We start from the raw sequence: 20,551 nt of genomic DNA on the forward strand, positions 1-20,551 counted from the left end.
GGGGGGATTTATAAGGTGTTAAGGGGCAGAGGTCAACTAAATATATCTAATAAGTAACCAACGAGATCTGATCGCTAAAGACGTTCCAACAGCAACACTGCTGAAAAACAAGTCCGAACGGTGGACAAACCCTTTAAGGACCGTGCATGCTGCGGACACCCCGTAATCGTCCGATCAATTAAAATAAAACAATATTGTTCCCACAGAGATTGCTTTTTTAAAATTACTTTTTGATGTATAAAAAAAATTAATAAAAACTTATCAATACGTTTGATCTAGAAAAAAATGTTACTACTAAAAACTAGAGATCATGGCGCAAAAACTGACGCCCATACGACGCAATGGGGGAAAATATAATATAATATAAGTGCTATGAGTCATAATTAGGCCATTTTAAATACCTGCATATCGCTGTGTTCAGACCGACCTATAGAATAAAGGAAAAATGACAGTTTTACCGTAAAGTGCATTACGTAAACATGGAACCCCACCAAAATTTGCGTAATCACATTTTTTGACCCAAATTCACCCCATAAATGATATTTTGGGGCTTCCATCATTAATTTTATGGCAGATTGAAAGATGCCATTACAAAGTACACCTGTTTCTGAAAGAAAGAAGCCCTCACATGGCCCTGTAGGTGGAAAAATAAACGAGTTATGGGTCTAAAAAGGCGAGGAGGAAAAAACGAAAACGCAAAAGTGACAATTGGCCCGGTCCTTAAGGGGGTTAAATCAATGTTATACATATGGCCACTAGGTGTCTAGAGCTGCTATGCGCCCACATTCAGTAGCAGAGAATTCTAAGGGATGCTTGCATTGTATGGTCAACTCTCCTGAAACACAGCACCAAAATCTCTGTAACCACACAGTGATATTATACTGACTGAATTATTACATAACAAAGAGCATTGTCTCCTGGTAAACTGCAAGAGCTGATAATGGAATTAGGTAAAGGTAATTATATAATTAACTGAAGGTAATTGCCCTCAGTTGAAATACAACCTGCATGATGAACAGGTGTGAAGACGGAGACTTCCTGTATTTGGTCTCTCTTTGAACAGAAAAAAAAACAACTAAATATCATCACGGAGGGAACATGGAGCACAGTTTGTTGTATGTATAAGCACAGACAGCATGAAACACTGACAGGTTTCGGTCTCACAAAGATCTATGATTCCCTTGTGATGGCCGTTGTTGCCATAGACTTTAATAGAAATCATTGAAGACTGAAAATAACAGCTGTAATTTCACTAAAAAAGACAGTGTGTGAACATGGCCTAAGGGTGAAAACACATGATCAGGAAGCGGATGAAGCTGATGTGATGCCATTACAGTCTGCAATATCAATATCTGCAAACTCAAATAGCGTGGTGGAAGATGGAGGAGCGGCATTCTATAGGACTTATTATCGAGTTTGTATCTACAAGGCCAGAATATATTGTCTTATTGTATAGTCTAGATTTAGCTAGTTATAGCAATGACATGGATTGGATAGGGGGAACTATAATTTGAGGACTGACCCCTTTCCCCAGCAGATTTTTCCTGTATCTTACAGTTTTTACTTCTTCAGGAATGGATAATAGCTTTGTAAATTATTTTAATGGTGCTTATAGTTAATTGGTGGCAGTATGTACAGAGAGCCCTGACAGGTACTGGACTTTTCAGGCCTCCGATCTGCAACCCTGCACTAAAGAACAAAAGAACAGGGGGGTAGATTAGTTGCTAGGGCTGCCGAAGCGTTATACTTACTTTCCATGGCAGACGTAATACAGCACCAATGTGACTGATCAATGCTATGCAGAAGCATAGCATTGATTAGTATGTGCAATCTAATGGTTGTATATTATAGTTCACAAGGGAAACTTAAAAAAGTGTGTGTGGGGGGGTGGGTTTTTAAAAAAAAAAAAAAAAAAATTAAAAAAAATCCCTATTAAAAGTTTAAACCCCTCTTTTCCAATTTTTAGAAAAAGTTTGATATCGCTGCGTGTGGAATTGGCAGAATTATAAAAATAAGCCATTATTGATCCTGCACAATAGGTTCATTGCTTTAAGTTTTTTTTTACATGAACAGACCAGTGCCGGTGCAGGGATGCCAATGCAGCAGTCCTTTTTTGAATCGCCACTGGGCGGCAGGCCTGACCCCATTGCTTAATGCCGGGACAGTGCGCGGTAACCAGCAGCGGTTCAAAAAAAGGACTACGGCACCGGTCTATTAATGTACAAAACACAAGGCGATGTACCTAGTAGTACATTTGCTTTAAGCTTTACCATATCACAGGTTGCCATCTATAGACAGATTGGTGTTCCTGTTTAATCGAGTTTTGTAGCAACCGGCTCTCCCCTCTAGGGCAGTAAGCAGACACTCCAACACACACATGTTCAAGGCCTAGTAAAACTTACCTAAATGGTAATGCAGTTTAATTCCCATTGTATCTTCCAATCAAAAATCGATAGAAGTTACGTTTTAACTCCATTATCTGGATGCCTGTTTGAGGAGTCTGACCTCTCACAACTTTACCATTGCATGAATGTTGTGTCAATACCGGTCGTAAAAGGTTATCTGACACCTGCTGCGGGAACAAGTCACTGACTGAGATCTTAATAAAACAAAGTTAATTTTGTGATGGTTTTGTACTCTGTGTACTTGTCCTTATGAAATACCTGCAGAATTCGGTTTGGTGCATAGACTTTAGCCTCCTCCGTAGAACTGTGTATATTGCAGATTTGATACTTATCAGACTCATCGATGGTTTCATTTACAGGCTACATGAAAGAGACACTATCACCCCCTAACGGCCTACCGAGCTGGTGGTAACGCTGAATAGATATTAATAGAAGCACTAAAGGCCATATTACATGGCATGATATTGAGGGGAAAGCGAGCACCGACCTGTCAGCCATTGCTGCCTCCTCATTCCTAACAGAGAGCAGGGAGCAGCTGGAGGGGCTGCCCGAACGATTCTTAGATTGTTCGGGTGGCCCACTGAAGTCAGCGTTGGTCTGCTGCTCCCGCCATCATTTCGTGTACGAAGGCCCTTAGGAAATACCTTTGGTGCCTGTCCCTGTTTTAAGAGAAGGGGGCAGGGTCATTCTTAAGGTGCAACCTCAAGTGACAACCTCTCGCCACAAAGGCTGAAGCAATGAGCATCCCCACCATTCGTGGGTCACGGTGCCTCAAGCTTTCCCATAATGCAAAAAAAAAAAAAATCTAGAGCAGAAGGATACAATCAAAGAAGGACCAGGGTCTGTATCATCGGGACAAAATCTTAAAGTGTCATTATAACTTTGAAAATTGAAATCAACAGTACATGTCAAATAAAGTAAGTTTGCAATATACATTCATTTTTTGTTGTTATGCTGTAAAACAAAGCTGAACTTACCAGAAATCCAGGTCCAGTCTCCTGAAGGCAGCTATATAACAGCTATACTTACTGTATCCAGGTCCAGTCTCCTGAAGGCAGCTATATAACAGCTATACTTACTGTATCCAGGTCCAGTCTCCAGAAGGCTGATATATAACAGCTATACTTACTGTATCCAGGTCCAGTCTCCAGAAGGCAGCTATACTTACTGTATCCAGGTCCAGTCTCCTGAAGGCAGCTATATAACAGCTATACTTACTGTATCCAGGTCCAGTCTCCAGAAGGCAGAATTTCTGACTTGTGCTGGATTAAAAAAAAAAAAAAAAAAAAAAAAAAAAAAAAAAAAAAAAAAAAGGAGACTAAACACAGGAATTCCAGCCAGTAAAGAGTCACGGCTCAATGTGTCCATCAATCACATGACTGCCTTCTCTCTGTGAGCAGCTCAGATGGCCTGGGATACATAGGACGTCCTGTTTTCTGACTTTTTTTCTCAAAAAAACAGGAAACAGTCAGAAAACAGGAAGTGCTGTGTTTTCTTGCTTCGTGGATTTCAGTACCGTCTAGTCAGGACTATCATTGTGCCCTACGTTGCTCATCTCTTTGCCTTCTTTTACTTTTACTAAAGAATCTCCAATCCTGATCCTCCAAATGGAGGATAACACTGACTGAAGGGTAGCTAGAAATGAAGGGTTGCTCTGGCTTATTTTATGGGATATCTGGGTGACAAGCATGATGTGCAGCAGCTACTATGGTGCCCTCTACTGCCGAGAAGAGATATCTTTGGATCAAACTAATGTCCACTCGAAAAGTTCTTTATGCTCCATAGAATACCAGATTAATAGGCTGTTTTTAGCTGAGGTGTTTTCCCTCTGGCGAGTCTTTTATTGATAAGAAAATTCTAGATTTAAAGGAGTCTTCATTGACTATTTTAAAAGTTTCATACGGAAACCATTCGTTTCAGCCTTTCTACTTTTGGAAGACGGATTATCCATTAACCATAGACCCGAAGGGTTGCATTTCTAAACATGCAAATTTGCAGAAACCATTGTAGGTATTACAACCATTCTTACAACCTAGAAGAACAGGCAAATCAATTCAATGGAGTCTCAGAACATGAAATCTTCACACCATACTTTTACATCAAGTCTCTGGGGTCCACTGTTAACCAAGAAAAATCCTATCTCCATCTCAAATTAAGCAGTTTACGGGGCTCTTTTTAGACACCAGGATTATGTCTCTTCCACCAGAAAAACAACAGAAGATCTGAGTGCTTTCAAAGTTCTGAGAAAACCCAAGAAAGTGTCCCTGTCAAATGATGACGATGCTTGGTCTTCAGACATCAGGAGCTATACTGCTACGTGGGCATGATGGCCTATGCTTCAGTTACAGCAGGAGTCTGTGAAGAATTGGAGACGGGATTTGGCCAGTCTGGACGTTGTAACAATTATTACCAATATAGACCAATGCATACCCAACAGTATGAAACACCCACATCGTGAGCTAGAGGGTAAAAGGGACATAGGATGTTATCCTTCAATTTCAGAAAAAGACCTGTTCCTATATCTCTAATTTATAACCACCCAGGGGAGAGCGGTAAACGGGAAGTCAGGTAACAACCACAGTATCTTACATCAGGAAGCTACAAGATCCATGGACTTTCTTATAGAAGAGGGACCAATCTTTACGTCCTATTACTTGGAACAATTAATCGTGCGTCTGGAACGCACAAAATCGCTATATTGATCAGGCGGCTATTTAAATGCATTGTTATCCATCGGCTGCATATCTCCCATTGACACAGAGATGTGCAGCCAATAATAATGACTTTACTGCTGCACAAAAGATCAGATCCCCTGGCGAGGTAGCGTTTGCTCGCTCTTCGGCTGATCGCTGGCCCTTTTACACAGGATGCTTAACGGTTAAAAGAGCTCTCCTAGGGATAAATCGGCCCATGTAATTGGGTCTTTACTCTGGCAGAGATCTTCCTTAAGTAGCTATAAGCAATACACATCAAAGGATGTCAACTCCTTTGGTGACCAGTAACTCCACAGACGTGAAGATTGCTCAGGTTTTACATGAAATTAAATATAGAGAATCGTAAACATCGGATATTTGCACAATTAAAATATTATGATTTCATATGGTACCAAATTCATTTTTCAATTCCAACTGAAAAGGGGCAATGCCAGAAACTTCTCTGCCCACCCCCCTCATATTATTCCTTTCTCTGTGGAAAAATCTAAAATGTCAAAGACAAATTCAAAAATTTGCTCCGCACTATTGAATGAATGGCGCCCACAACCCGAAGACAGATGTCACAAATGGAAGCAATCAACTTATTTGTTTTTATGCCTAAACAACTTTACAGAGATTCACATGATGGATCCCTCTGGCTGAGCAGGTACTTTAAAGGGGAACTCCAGTGATCCTAAAAAATAAAAATGCACAAAAAGCATATAGGAGCACCCACCAATTGACACCTACCCGCCTGTCTTGTAGTATTTGCCCATCACTGGCTTTATCTGCTTCCGCTTTGCACAGTTAACACAGTATTTATCTATATAGATAGATTAGAGAGAGAGGAGAAACAACTGTGTCTCCTTTCCCCAATACTACTCAGGAGAGACTGTTGTTTCCCGACCCTGGGCCAGGTGATCACTGTATGATAACAGTGGTGGGCGGGGTTACAAATAAAGTGTTACAGTTTGTTTGGTAACTGAGACAGATCATGTGACCTTTGTCTCAGAAGGGAGGGGGAGGCAGAGGAGTGGAGACAGAGTGGACCAATTTATGTAATAGAAACCTAACACACAAGCTTAGATTACGGGTGGGGATTGAACAGGGTTAAATCTTTACTAACCAGAGTTCCCCTTTGAGCTCCATACACTATCATGCCACTTGTGACTGGATAGTAGATGGCGCATCATTCGCGATACAGAAACTGCTACAAGGTACCAGTTAAACAAGGGTTTATTTAAACAAATATGCTGTTAACACATTCTTAACCATGATAAACACCACCTCAACCAGAATTCTACCACTCTACCTTCTCTCTCTCTGAAAACAAATCCGCATTTGCTGCAGGTAAGCTATCAGTCAGGTGTCTCTTACTTCATTCCAGTACATTCAATACATTAACTGCACCATTTGTTTATTTTTTTATCCATCAAGAGAGCATGTTTAATGTTGAAACCAAAAAATTCTGCAAGAAACACATAAGGTTTATTCCAGGGGAAAAAAAAAAATTGATATGGTAGCATAAATGAAAAATTACATTACAAACTATACACAGGCAGGGAAGATGGTTCCCATTCCCAAAATAGAGAGATGGCTAGTAGTCTTACCGAAGGAAAAGAAAAGAAGATAGCCCTCAATGGTAAACCATGTGATGACAATAGACCTGATCTACGAAGAGTAATCTCGATGGATATAAAGGTTCTTAGTACGAGAAGCCTTTAATGGCAGGCGTCCTCTTCCCGCGGAACCTCAAACACATATTCCAACACAAAAATGTATTTCCTAAGCACCAGCCTGCTATTTCATGGTGCAAACGTCTTGGCAAGGATTGAGGTCTCCCTCTATGAAGCCAACAGATAGAGAACAGTAAGTAGTAATGAATGGCAGGTTACTCAGGGCTGCCCCAAATAACTAACCAACCCCCCTCTCTCAATAATACTTATGGGACCATGCACCATATTTAATAAAGTTATAGGTCATAGGTCAGATTTCTCTCGAGAAACAAAGCGTGCCGGACTGGACCAGCCGTGAGTCACCTCGGCCCCACTGTTAGAAAGTGCAAGCTATTGAAATACTAGGTTGAAGACATACAAGAAAGTGTCTATATATGACATTACAGTAATTGGGGTTAGCCACTTAGAAAGCAGAAGACCCCTTTAACATTCTCCGTCTGCCATGCATGCTTAACTATGGCAAATAACATTCCTGAAACCATAAAACTTTCCATCCCGGCTAACAGGTTTCTAACACCGAACCTATATTTGAAACACGTTAACACTTCATGCAAGTCTTGGGTGAAATTATTATTATTTTTTTCTTGACTTTTTGTTGTCATTCCCAAGTTTTTGAAACCAGACATTTTTATTCCATTCTAATTCATACACTAGTTACCCTCAGCAGAGTTAGACCCCACCAAAGGGGAAAGTACGGGGTATGGACACCATATGATAAGGGCAAAAATACTAGGTCAAGGAACGAGTCATTGAGACATACATACTTGTCCCTAATACATATTTATATAAAGAAAAAAAAAATATATATATTTATATTTATTTATTTATGTTTGTTAAAAGGGGTACACCAGCAAAAAACATCTCTTTCAAATCAGCTGGTGTCAGATAGTTCTACAGATTTGTAAATTACTTCTATTTAAAAATCTCCAGTCTTCCAGTACTTATCAGCAGCTGTATGTCCTGCAGGAAGTAATGTATTCTTTCCAGTCTGACACAGTGCTCTCTGCTGCCACCTCAATCTGTGACAGTAAACAGTGCAGAGCAGGAGAGGTTTTCTATGGGAATTTCCTACTGCTCTGGACAGTTCCTGACATGGACAGAGATAGCAGCAGAGAGCACTGTGTAAGACTGGAAAGAAAACATTTCATGCAGGACATACAGCAGTTGATAAGTATGGGAAGACTGGAGATTTTTAAATAGAAGTAAATTACAAATCTGCACAACTTTCTGAAACCAGTTGATTTGAAAGATATTTTCACTGGAGTAACCCTTTAAAGGGGTTGTCCACCAAAAATTTTTTTCTTTCAAATCCACTGCTGCCATAAAGTGCCAGAGATTTGTAATTTACTTCTATTAAAAAATCTCAAACCTTCCAGTACTTATCAGCTGCTGTATGCCCAACAGGAAGTTGTATTATTTCCAGTCTGGAGAGCAGGAGAGGTTTTCTATGGGGATTTGCTGCTGCTTTGGACAGTTCCTGACATGGACAGAGGAGGCAACAGAGAGCACTGTGTCAGACAGGAAAGAAAACACCACTTCCTGCAGGACATACAGCAGCTGATAAGTACTGGAAGACTTAAGATTTTGTAATAGAAGTGAATTACAAATCTCTGGCACTTTATGGCACCAGTTGATTTGAAAGAAAAAAAAATTGGTGAACAACCCCTTTAAAAAGAACTAAATTACAAATCTATATAATTTTGACACCAGATGATTTTAAAGAAAAAAAATCTCACTGGTGTACCCCTTTAATATTTCATCCAGAGGAAACCACTCTGGCTTTCTGCTTAAACTGGTAACACATATACCATATTTAGCAAAGTTATAGCTCCCTCAGATAATACCGCCTAACCTTGCTTCCACTGTACAAAACTTAAAGGGGAGAGAGAGAGAAAGTGGAAATTGCACTGCATTGGTATGTTTAGGAGTTGTTTTAGGACTCATTGCTTCAATAAGTACTTGCAATATCCAGAACGTGGTCCCGGTGTGATAGACTTTGCTTATGCCTGCCAAGTAGTTTTAATGCTTTACATTTGGACAGAAAACAGAAGTAGATTCTTAATAAAAGACTGGTATATAGGAAAGACTTGCAAAAACCGCAACTGTGGGCTCAAGACTGAATACATCCTAATGTTAACATGTAGCGGGGTATGTACCATACCAATGTACTTAGAGGAATTATACACACATACACACAGGTACTCTCAATACACATACATACTGGGTGCTGTCAGGGAAGGGGACGCAGGAAAAAAAAAAAAGAAAATAAGGCTTCTGCCACACGGTCAAAAAATAAAAATAATAATTTGGCTTCTGCCACAAAATATGTAAGAGAAATAAATGACGCAGGATTATCCAAAAATAAGTCTCCAGCCTCCGAGTGGGAAACAAATCCAATCTCGCAACCCAGCGTTCAATCCAAGATCATGGTAATCCCTGAAATATGGTGAAGGGGGGACAATTTAGAGGCGTTGACCCCAAGTCTTTGCTTGTCCTTTAATACGGTCACCACACAACTGCTTGCTTAGTCCGTTCTGTTCCATGTAGGAGTAGATGAGAAATCCTCTGATAATCCTGAAAAAAAAATGTAAATAAATTAATGCTCTGATATGAGAGAAACGCTTCCTTCCGCTACAAAACTTTGGTAGATGTCCATGGTAAGGGTACTATTACACCAAGCGATTTTTTGACGACTAACTAGAAACAATCGCTATGGCAAACGACCCGAAATCGTTCGCTCAATTACACGGAACGATGGTTACTTATGATCGTTCATGCGGTCGTTTTGTCATCGCTATTGTGTATGTTTCAGCTACGACTTATTACACCGAACGATCAAAATGATAAAAATAGGTCCGATTTCTCGTTGGTCGTTTAATTGTTGTTTGCTATTACACGAAACGATTATCGTTTGAAAAATCGTTTGGATTAAAACGATAATCGTCCCGTGTAATACGGCCCTAAGTCAATATAAATCTACTATTGGCCACTGCACTTTTGACTGTTTTTTTCAGAATATTGACTGGTTAAGCTCACACCTGAAAAGTATACTTCTATTTTTTTTTAATGCATCAAAGCATTTTTATTGGGAACTTTTTAAATAATTTTTTAAAACCTGTTTCAAGGCGCCGGGCCTCTTTCTCAATAGCTTATAAGCCATAAGCTTTAGAGAAAGAGGCCCGGCGCCTTGAAACACGTTAAGCAATATATTTCTTAAAAATATAGTTCATAGACTCGCTCCAACGACCGCTCGTTAACGAGCACTTAACGATTTCTTTTAAGCGATTGATAACACATACGAGTGGGAACGTGAACGATATCTGTAGTGTAACGATTTTTTTTGCGATTTTATGAACGATAATCGTTCGAAAAAGTTCCGTGGAATAGGGCCTTTACATAAACTTTCTCCAAAGTACCATTCATTGTATTCACAGGGCATACATTCCATACTACAATCCATTAGATTGTGCAAAGGATTGATTGTAATTTCATTTTATACACATAGGGGGAGATTTATCAAACATGGTGTAAAGTGAGACTGGCTCAGTCGCCCCCGGCAACCAATCAGATTCCACCTTTCATTCCTCACAGACTCTTTGGAAAATAAAAGATGGAATCTGATTGGTTGCTAGGGGCAACTGAGCCAGTTCCACTGTACACCATGTTTGATCAATCCCCCCATAAATTATACAACAAATAGAGTGTATATTTCTATTTCGTATTACCCGCATGGGCCCTGTGGTATATTAACCATTCATGGTACCTTTACAACAATACTTTTTTTTCTATTTTAATACTTTTTATGACACAATAATAGTATATTTTACAAAAAAAAAAAGTTGGATCTAGTATACCCCAGAGCTGCATAGAAAATAAACATCCTATTCCTACCTAAGCCCGCCCCCCCAGTGTCTCCCTGTGGAGTCTGTGGGTCTGACTGCTCCTGCCGTTACTTCCAAGGTGGGGGACGCGAAGACACCAATGGGCGACACAGAGGGGAGCGGGGTTATGTCTGAGTAGGATGTTTATTATATTCTCTACAGCCCCAGCACTATATAGAAATAACTTAAATGGCCAGAGTACCCCTGCAACCATTGGTCAGTAAGGTGGCAGCATCCAAGCCTCACACTGTCATATCTAATATGATTAGTGGTTCTTACCTGATTGTTTGATGACCTTTTAATTCTTAATCACCTAAAGAAAAAAAAAAAAAAAAGAAAAAAAACAACAATTTTAGCATATTAGCTCGTAACAGCTCCCAAAAGAACAATCCTGTCAGGGAACACGTGTATTGTGTGCAAGAAGTGGTGTATTCTATCCAGTCTGACACAGTGCTCTCTGCTGCCACCTCTGTCCATGTCAGGAACTGTCCAGAGCAGTAGCAAATCCCCATAGAAAACCTCTCCTGCTCTGGACAGTTCCTGACATGGACAGAGGTGGCAGCAGAGAGCACTGTCAGTCTGGAAAGAAAACATTTCCTACAGGACATACAGCAGCTGATAAGTACTGGAATTTTTTTAAATAGAAGTAAATTAAAATACTATATAACTTTCAGAGACCAGTTGATTTAAAAGAAAACAAAAACCGCCAGAGTAATCCTTTAACCGCATCACAGAGAAGCGGCACAACACATCCAATATGACCCCAGTATTTAGGCTATGCTCTCACACAGTATTTTTGCTCAGTATTTTGCAACCAAAACAAGGAGTGGATTGGAAACACAGAAAGGCTATGTTCTCACACTGTTGATGACCGCCATTCAATGGCAAAAAATTACTGTTATTTTAAAACAATGGCCGTTTTTAAATTACGTCCATACAATTGATTTCAACAGTAAGAGAACACTGGGTAGGCACTCATCTGCTCCATTCATATATATTTTTTTATCACTAGAATACCTCTTTAGGAATCTGTCTAAAAATTTGAAAGCACTACAGAAACCCCGGCAGCTGCACTGAACTAAAGTTGTCACAAATGTCCCTTAAAAATCATGATTTAAGATTTGCAGCTATTATACAGTATCCCATAAATAAGCTCTGTAACAAACGCTTCAAGCAGGCTCTGTAGTCCTCGACAGACCACCGCATGCTAACACCTCCCTCATACATGACTTTCTTTACAACTACCCAATACTGATTTAAAGGGGTACTCTTTTTTTTTTTTTTTTTTAACAGATTGCTGCTCCTATATAAAAATTAATAAAGAGCCTATTCTTCCCCAAACCTATGCTCCCCCGGGTGTCCTGCAGCAGTTGTCCCACTGAACACATCCGCTGCCACTTCAGCCATTGAAGCGGGACAATCGAGCGGCCAGAGATTGGCTGAGCGGGCCGTCACTGTCAAGGGGAGTCTCTCAGAAATTGCAGTGGGAGTGTTCAGCGGGGGACCTGGAGACGCAGGAGGACCCCAGGGAAGTGCAGCAAGGTTAGAATAAGCTTTTTATTCTTTTCTATATGTTGGCAACATCACTACACTAGGTAAATTCATTTGGGGGTGTCTTGGTATCCTATTTTTAGCATTTGTGTGGTCATAAGTGTCCCTATAAACTATTTCCCTTTTGTTTGTATATTTTCTATATAAATGCAGCAACCAATTAAAAAAAAAAAAAAAAAAAAGGAGTCGGAGTTCCCCTTTGAGCAGACAAAAAATTGTAACATTTATGGACACAGTGAATCTACCTATCATCCAGTACTGTCAGATATTAAAAGTGATGTGAAGTGAAAAGATTCTGACCCAGCAAGGCCTTAAGGCCCTATTACACAAGCTGATGTTTAGGAGCAACCGAGCTCTGACCACTTAGGGTCCGTTTACACAGAAAGATTATCTGACAGATTATCTGCCAATATTTGAAGCCAAAGCCAGAAACAGACTATAAACGGAGATAATGTCATAAGGGAAAGCCTGAGATTTCTCCTCTTTTCAAATCCATTCCTGGCTTTGGCATCAAATCTTTGGCAGATAATCTGTCAGATAATCTCTCTGTGTAAATGGACCCTTAGTTGGCTCCTTAGTCGCTGCCCCCTCTTACACACACCGACTGCGGGAGGGTAAGGGGGGGGGGCCTGCAGGGAGCTGTGGGAGGGGCTCCCCGGACAACCTTTAGGTCCACAGAGCATAGCGGCAGTCTGCTGTCCAATTACGCAGACCGTCACTATCGTTAGATTTTTTTTTTCTCAACATGTACAAAGACAAGGACCAACCAACACTGTGCATATCAGCTGATCGTTGGCTTTTAACTGGAACTATTACACCAAGAGATCAGTCAGATTATGCCGATAATCACATGGTGTAATAGAGCCTTTATTCACACATTCCGTAGCGGTTTCTGTAACTCCAGACACATTACAGCCAACTTTAGGTCCAATCGATTTCTATTCACATTGTAGTATGTCTAGTGTTACAGATTCCCAGTCCTCGCCACAAAAAAAAAAAAAAATATAATAATAAAAAAAATTTATATATATATATATATATATATATATATATATATATATATATATATATATATTTATTTTCTAGTGCAGGGTCATTCTATAAATTATTTTTTCCACTGAAGTCAATAGGATCCTTTTTCTTTTTTGCAAAAATAAAAAACACAACACAGATCCAAGAAACATGACGGAGTTAAGTCTCCTAGCAACAGCTACTGGCATGTCCGCAAAAAAGTACAGATACTGATGCACTACAAATGCAGTTAAGTTAATTTTTTGGGGCGGATTGAAGAGGAGAATTGTTTGCATTATACAGACCAGAAAAATATACTGAGCGTGTGAATGAGGCCTTACGGTTTTTAAACCAATAAACATGTAAAACAATTCACTTAAAAGAAGAAAAAAAAAAGAAAAAAAAAAGGAGAAAAAAAAAAAAAAAAAAAAAAAAGATTACCTTCTTGGCACTATCTTCCTCCTCTTGCCTCTTCTCATAATGGGAAAAGTCATCAAATATTGAAGTGGTATGCTTGTAGCTAGCTATGATCCGTAGCACTTGGCGTGCCTTTTCTAGGGGGACCTCCTGTGTATCTCGAGAGTTGGTAACAGGCTTATTCTCATTGTTCTCTAGACGGATGTGTCGTAACTGTCCATTGGGCACGTCCTTCACAAACACCCAACGTACATCGAAACGGCCCTTCCACTTGTCCTGAGACCACACGCCTGCACAAGTGTTATAGTCCACCGCAGAGCGCATTTCTGCCACCCCACAAAAGTGACCGCTTCCGTTAACACTGAACAGTAAATACACAGGCCCTTTACCGTTCAGGGAGCGATAAGCAGCGTCCAGGCGTTTGTTTCCATGCTCTGTAGAACACCATATGTTGTACTTGATAGAACGGTGTATGTCATCTTCTGAGTAACTCTTCACAATAAACACTCGGCCAAATTTTGGATTGCAGTCAAAGTCCTTTGGGTTATAGTTATTAAGGGAACGCAGTTTCTCTAGGACAGGATGGGGGTCCATGGCGGTGTGTGATACATGAGATTGCTCTGACCCACGGCTACGAGGCGCTGACCAACGAGCTGTAGTATGAGAAGAGGATATAATAGGCGTTGGTTGTTGAAGAACTGGAGGTGACGGTAGCTGGCAAATGTTAGCGGTGGGTACTTTGTTTTCCCAAGTTCCGATTTCCATGTTTTGCTTGACAGGTGGAGGAAGGGTCTTTCCAGTGCTTGGTTTCGCAGGTTTGCTGGCAATGTCTGCCCAGGACGCTTGCTTTGGTGGAGCAATAGTTGCAGGGGGCAAATTGGTCACTGCAGTTTTAATACCATTTCCTTCTCCCAATTTTAAGGCCCCCATGCTTTGCTCTAGACTGCCAACTGCTTTGCCACCACCAAAATTTGCTGGCCCATCCAAAACAGCTCCCCCCAAGCTGCTGGGGGCATAGGCATAACTACCACCATAGCCAGAGCTAGGGGCAGATGCACCAGGAGAGCTCCCCCCACTGCCCCAGGCTGAAAAATCCATGCCACTCGGAAAAAAGTTGAATCCAGGTTGTCCCAAGAAAGGAGCACTACTTAGAGGTCCGAACATTGCATCTGGCAAAAAGTGTGGCTCACCGCTGCCTAACTGGCCATAGGAAGCAAGAAAAGGCATAGTCTGTGGTGGATCTCCTCCAGTAGACCAGGCGGCATCACTCAAAGAGTAGGAGAATCCAATGGATGGACCGTAGTAACTAGGAAGGTAGGAATCTGAGAGTGCCGTGTATCCATTACTCTAGAATAAAGCACAAATTAAACATTTGAGGCAATTAGAAACAAATTTAATTTCTTTAGGTCCCTAGTTAGGGAGAAAAAGTTACTTAGTATTTTTAGTATTAGCATTAGTATTTTGCACTTTAGAAAAATAAAAAAAGGGGAAAAAAATATTTCATGCTTATTAAATTTCTCTGGTGGTTTGAAGAAAACCAAACACTGATGAAAATGTTTTTTTTTAATCCTTAATTCAATTTAAATTAATATTTGTAAATATAATTAATCAAATTTTCCTTCACTGTCACGCGCCGACTCAAAAGACAATCACATCCCAGAAGACAAAAAAAAAAAATGGAGAAAAAAGAACGAAAAAAAAAAAAAACGCATGCAAATATTCAGCTATGGTAAGAGAAAGTCCTACCTGTCGTTCTTGTGTGTGTAAATAGGGCTCAAACTCGTCGTCATTCACGCCATCTTTCTGATGAACAGACCCATTTTGTACTAAAAGTAAAATGCAAAGTTAGTGACTGGAAAATAAAATGTTCCTCAGCAGCTGAATATAACGAGAAATACCATGGCTCATCACAAAGTGAAGTCTAAAAAGTCATCAGGGCCGTCCCTGGCAGCTTCTGTCTACTGTCCTTACTGACAGATCTCTCCCTATATCCAAACACAGAGAGATTACTAAAGCCTGGATGGCCGGGGACCACCCTTGTGACTTGTCGTTCAGGCAGCATGAAAGTGACGACAGGTCCATTTTAAAGCTCAGATATGGCCAATTAACAACATGTTGAGGGGGTGGTCTGTCTGGCAAACCGGGTGACCTCTTTCTGTGTCAGTATAGCAGCGCGAATATATAAACAGTTTTGGAGCTCCCTGAATCACAGATGCTATTGAACCCAAGGAAGGGGTGATCCCTGAGATCCGTTATCACGTACGGTACGGTACCATTTGTACGGTAAATTGCTATTTTTAAACCATCACATCGTATTGGAAGAATCAGTATGGGGGCATCCCAGACATCTGACCAGGATTGAGGGTACCTGGGGGCTCTAAGGTGAGAGTCCATATCCTGCCTATCTGTACGGTATCACACATGGCGCTATTCTCCGCACTTTTGCTTTTTTTCTATCTTGCAATCAGTGCGTACAGGATAAAGAGGGTTAAACTGCCAGGATCAGACTGAACTCTACTCCTGGCAGTTGCAGGAAGGTGTCGGCTGTAATTTAAAGTGGGCTCAACTACCCTATAACTATAGGTTACTACCTATTAGTGGTGTCTTATGCTTTCCTTTGGCTTTTAATAGAAACTGTCTACTCTGCTGTCTTGTGTCCGGTGTCCATCCTGTAACCGACCCCCACTTACTGTGTGCTGGACCTGTAGCCAAGAATTCAGCCACATCTATCTCCCTTCCACAGCACTTTCTGGACTATAACCGTTCTCTGAATTCTTGGCTAGAAGCCTAGTACACAAGAATGGAAAATTGGACATGAAAAACCACAGAAAGGTAATAAAATTACTTGTACCGATATGTTTATTAATTGTTCATAAAACCAACTGAATAGGTTTCACCGACTGCTTATAGAGGACGACCTGGACTAAGTCCAGGACCGAAATGCCTCAACCTCTGCTGCCACCTCTGTCCATGTCAGGAACTGTCCAGAGCAGGAGAGGTTTTCTATGGGGATTTGCTGCTGCTCTGGACAGTTCCTGACATGGACAAAGGTGGCAGCAGAGAGCCCTGTGTCAGACTGGAAAGAATACATCACTTCCTGCAGGACATACAGCAGCTGTATGTGTTATAAGGGCAGCTGCTGTTATATCATCGAAAAGTTTGGGCGCCTTCATTTTTATTTTCTTTTTAAAAACAACTTATTCATCCATGGATAGTGTCCGAGAAGTGTGGCTTGGAGTGTTCTAGGACCGCAGCATGTCTCTGTATGTCCTCTGCATGTGTGTGTGTAATTATATATATATATATATATATATATATATATATATATATATATATGCATGTGTGATATATATATATATATATATATATATATATATATATATATATATATATATATATATATATATATATTACACACAAACAGTGTGAATCCAGGGGAAGAGGAGAAGAGAGGTAAGAAGGGAGAGTGAAGCATGGACGAGGAGGAGGAGGAGGGGAAATGGCTCCAATGCATGTGTGTGTACATAATATATATATATAGAACATTGTCACTAACTGCACTGGTCTATTAAAGTGACTGTACCACCAGGCCCAGGCTGAAGCACAGGAGGTGGGCCGACCCACCCTTAGTGGGAAGAAACTTCAGCCCCTCCATGACATGACTCCATTAGAATCAATGGAACCCTATCATAGAGGGGCTAGGGTCTCCTCCCACTAAGGGTGGGTCGGCCCGCCTCCAGTGCTTCAGCCTGGGCCTGGTGGTACAGTCACTTTAAACTACGAGCCTATCAGAAGTACATACCTAGTATACAACCTAATATGTATAAGGGCTCCTGACTCTCTTTCTAATGACATATCACAGGAAAAAAAAGATCAGGTATGTTAAAGTGTAACTTTTCCCTCGCCATATACGCCGTCAAAATTCTGCCACTGCGTGCTGGAATAGTTCCGGCAGCGCTGTTGATTGCATGGTATAAAGGATTTTGTCAGGATTTTGACAGCGTATCCTGCCGCTCATGAGAGTTACACTTTAAGGTCCAACTGCCTGATGCCTTTTTTTCTGTCACTGTTGTATTTTTTATTTTTTTTGCAGATATCAATAGTACTGGCAATTTTCTGCATTATCTGCATTCATAAAGACTTTACCCAGGCCCCCACCCCTTCCCTTCTCTCTCATTCACTGCTCATTATCAGGAAATCTCGACTCGAGCCCTGTGTAACCTATGGAGAGGGGAGGGAGGAGGAGGTAGATTAGTCGCCAGCAGAGAACAAAGGATTACACAGTGGGAGCTGTGTGAAAGCCAGTATTCAGAGGTCAGAGAGGTCAGTGCTGACTTTAGAGGAGATAGCCCGGTGATGTAGCTGTAAATTAACACTTGTTGTCCTGTTTTGGTGCCTCATCTCCCTCCACCCCTCCCCTCTCCATAAAAGAACCATGAAAACAGGGGGGAGAGCTTCAAACTGCTTTCATATGATAAAAATGCATTTTTCAGCTAATAAACCCAACTACAAAGTTTCTTACAATCGCCTGTACTATTGATTTCTGCAAAAAAAAAAAAAAAAAAAAAATTAAACGACAGTGACATTTTAAGCTATTTGTAATGGAGTCTGGCAGCGGTCTGTCCTCTCTCAGAACATGCATGTGTATAAAGATAAAAAATTTTTTAAAAAAAGACAGCCTTGACCAACAGCTTATTTATGTGTATGGTCAACTTAAAGGGGTACTCCGGTAAGGGCTTTTTTCCCGATCTGGCCGGGGAGGAGGTGGCTGAGGGCAGAGACGTCCACTTACGCCCACTCTCCAATCCCCGCCGCCCAGCCGCTTCCTGGTCTCTGACGCTGGCTCGAGAGGTGACGTTTCAAGTCCGCTCAGCCAGACAGTGACGGAGCCAGGAAGCTGCCGGGCGGCGGGGATCGGAGAGCCGCGATACGGGACCCCCCGCTGGAACTGGGGAGGTAAGTGGACGTCGCTGCCCTCAGCCACCTCCTCCCCGGCCAGATCGGAATAAAAGCCCCCACCGGAGTACCCCTTTAAAGGGAAACTATGAACAGGTTAGAAGACTCTAACCTGCTCATATCACCCTATAGGGCTGTCCAGGCATGATGGGAATTGTAGTTATGCAACAGCTGGGGGTGTGGCCTGAGTTTGACATGTCTGGATTGAAGGGAAACGTTAAAATAAATACACAATAGAAATCTTCTCACCTTTGCTTGCTTGTCCTTTCGGTCTCTACAAAAAGAAAACACATTTTAGCACAAAGGAAAAAGAAATCAAAACAAAGAAGTGGGAAAGGAGGAAGGGGAGAATAAGGAAGGGCAGGAGGGAGTGTGGGGAACAACATGTACAAGTATCAGTTTCAAGCTTTTGGTCCATTTTTTCAGCCCACAATAATGTGTGTGACCATGAACCAAACAGGAAGAGGAAGCAGAAGACATGAGATGGGGAAAAGAGAGGAGTAAAGGTGGAGGGTTGTCAACAACAGAGGGGTGCCAATGTATACAGTGCTGTACGGCAGGGGCCTAGTGACACTGACTAAGCCACTTCCTGCAACAGTGCAGCACAATATATATTTTTATGCCAGTTTGCATAGTACAGTGCAACAGCTCAGGATAAAGTGCTGAAATGTTGCACTGTACTATGCAGACTGGCACAATAAAGAAACAGCACTTTGTTGAGGAGATGCTGTGCTACGTTTGTGTTCCTGGATCATTTTGGGGTGAGGGCCGAACCCCTTAAGGCAGGGGTAGGGAACCTTGGCTCTCAACTCCCATCATGGCTGTCCAGGCATCCTGTGAGTTGAAGTTTTGCACCAGCTCGAGGGCCAAGGTTCCCTACCCCTGCCTTTTAGGGGTACTCCGGGCAGGGGTTATTTTTAGGGTATGGCTGGGTAAGGCGTGGAAATAGAGGCCGCTGGTCACTTACCTCCCCGGGTCCCGGATCACGCCGTCGCTTCCTGGTCTGAGCTGCGGCTTGAGACGTCACGTCAGAGCAGGAAGCGACGGAAGAACGGGGCGGCACGATCCGGGACCCGGCGCTGGAATTGGGGAGGTAAGTGACTGGCGGCCTCTATTTCCACCCCTTCCCCGGTCATACCCTAAAAATAACCCCCGGCTGGAGTTCCCCTTTAAGGACTGTGCATCCCATGTTGTGAAACCACCGACCTTATCTGTTGATAGAGATATATATATATATATATATATATATATATATATATATATATATATATATATATATATATATATATATATCTAGCAGGACAGAGCCCAGGCATAGCCACTAGATTTGGGCCAAGTGAAAGGCAGCAACTGCAGTGTGTATATATATATATATATATATATATATATATATATATATATATATATATATATATATATATATATATATATCTACACACACACACACAAACAAACAGTGTGAATCCAGGGGAAGAGGAGAAGAGAGGTAAGAAGGGAGAGTGAAGCATAGAGGAGGAGGAGGGGAAATTGCTCCAACATGGAGGAGAGAGGGGGTGTAGGGACTGGCAGCCCAGCATGCAGGGTCTATGCTGCAATAGGGACCATGGAGCACAGGAAAACCTAGACGAGCCCAGGACGTGACACGACCCACAGACGCCGGGGGAGGAAGGGAAAAAGAGAACATAATAAAGGAGGAAACGCAACGAGGCGGAAGTGTCTGGGAACGCGGGGCCGGTTATCTGAGGGGACGGAGAGGAAAGGAGGAGGGGGCGGTCTCGTTACGGTACCGGCTCCAGCAGACTACTGGCGGACATGTTGGCGGAGAATTGATCCAGGGGATGCAGCAAGAGCGCGCCCTGAAAGCAGGAAAGGGGCGGGGACTGTGGCGCGTACACACATGC

The 20,551-nt window shown here is 41.7% G+C and overlaps 1 protein-coding gene across 1 annotated transcript; it reads right to left on the reverse strand.

Annotated features, from left to right (window-relative positions):
- Positions 1–8,449: 8,449 nt before the first annotated feature.
- Positions 8,450–20,544, reverse strand: YTHDF2 (YTH N6-methyladenosine RNA binding protein F2). Its single transcript, XM_069971623.1, has 6 exons — positions 20,438–20,544; positions 18,900–18,924; positions 15,441–15,520; positions 13,719–15,041; positions 10,995–11,028; positions 8,450–9,408 (listed from the first exon to the last, which is right to left on the reverse strand). Exons 1-5 carry the CDS (start codon positions 20,462–20,464, stop codon positions 11,014–11,016), a joined length of 1,470 nt encoding a protein of 489 aa, XP_069827724.1. The 5' UTR covers positions 20,465–20,544; the 3' UTR covers positions 8,450–9,408; positions 10,995–11,013.
- Positions 20,545–20,551: the final 7 nt, after the last annotated feature.

The sequence above is a fragment of the Dendropsophus ebraccatus genome, chromosome 5 (genome assembly GCF_027789765.1).
Source record: "Dendropsophus ebraccatus isolate aDenEbr1 chromosome 5, aDenEbr1.pat, whole genome shotgun sequence".
Lineage (NCBI taxonomy): Eukaryota > Metazoa > Chordata > Amphibia > Anura > Hylidae > Dendropsophus > Dendropsophus ebraccatus.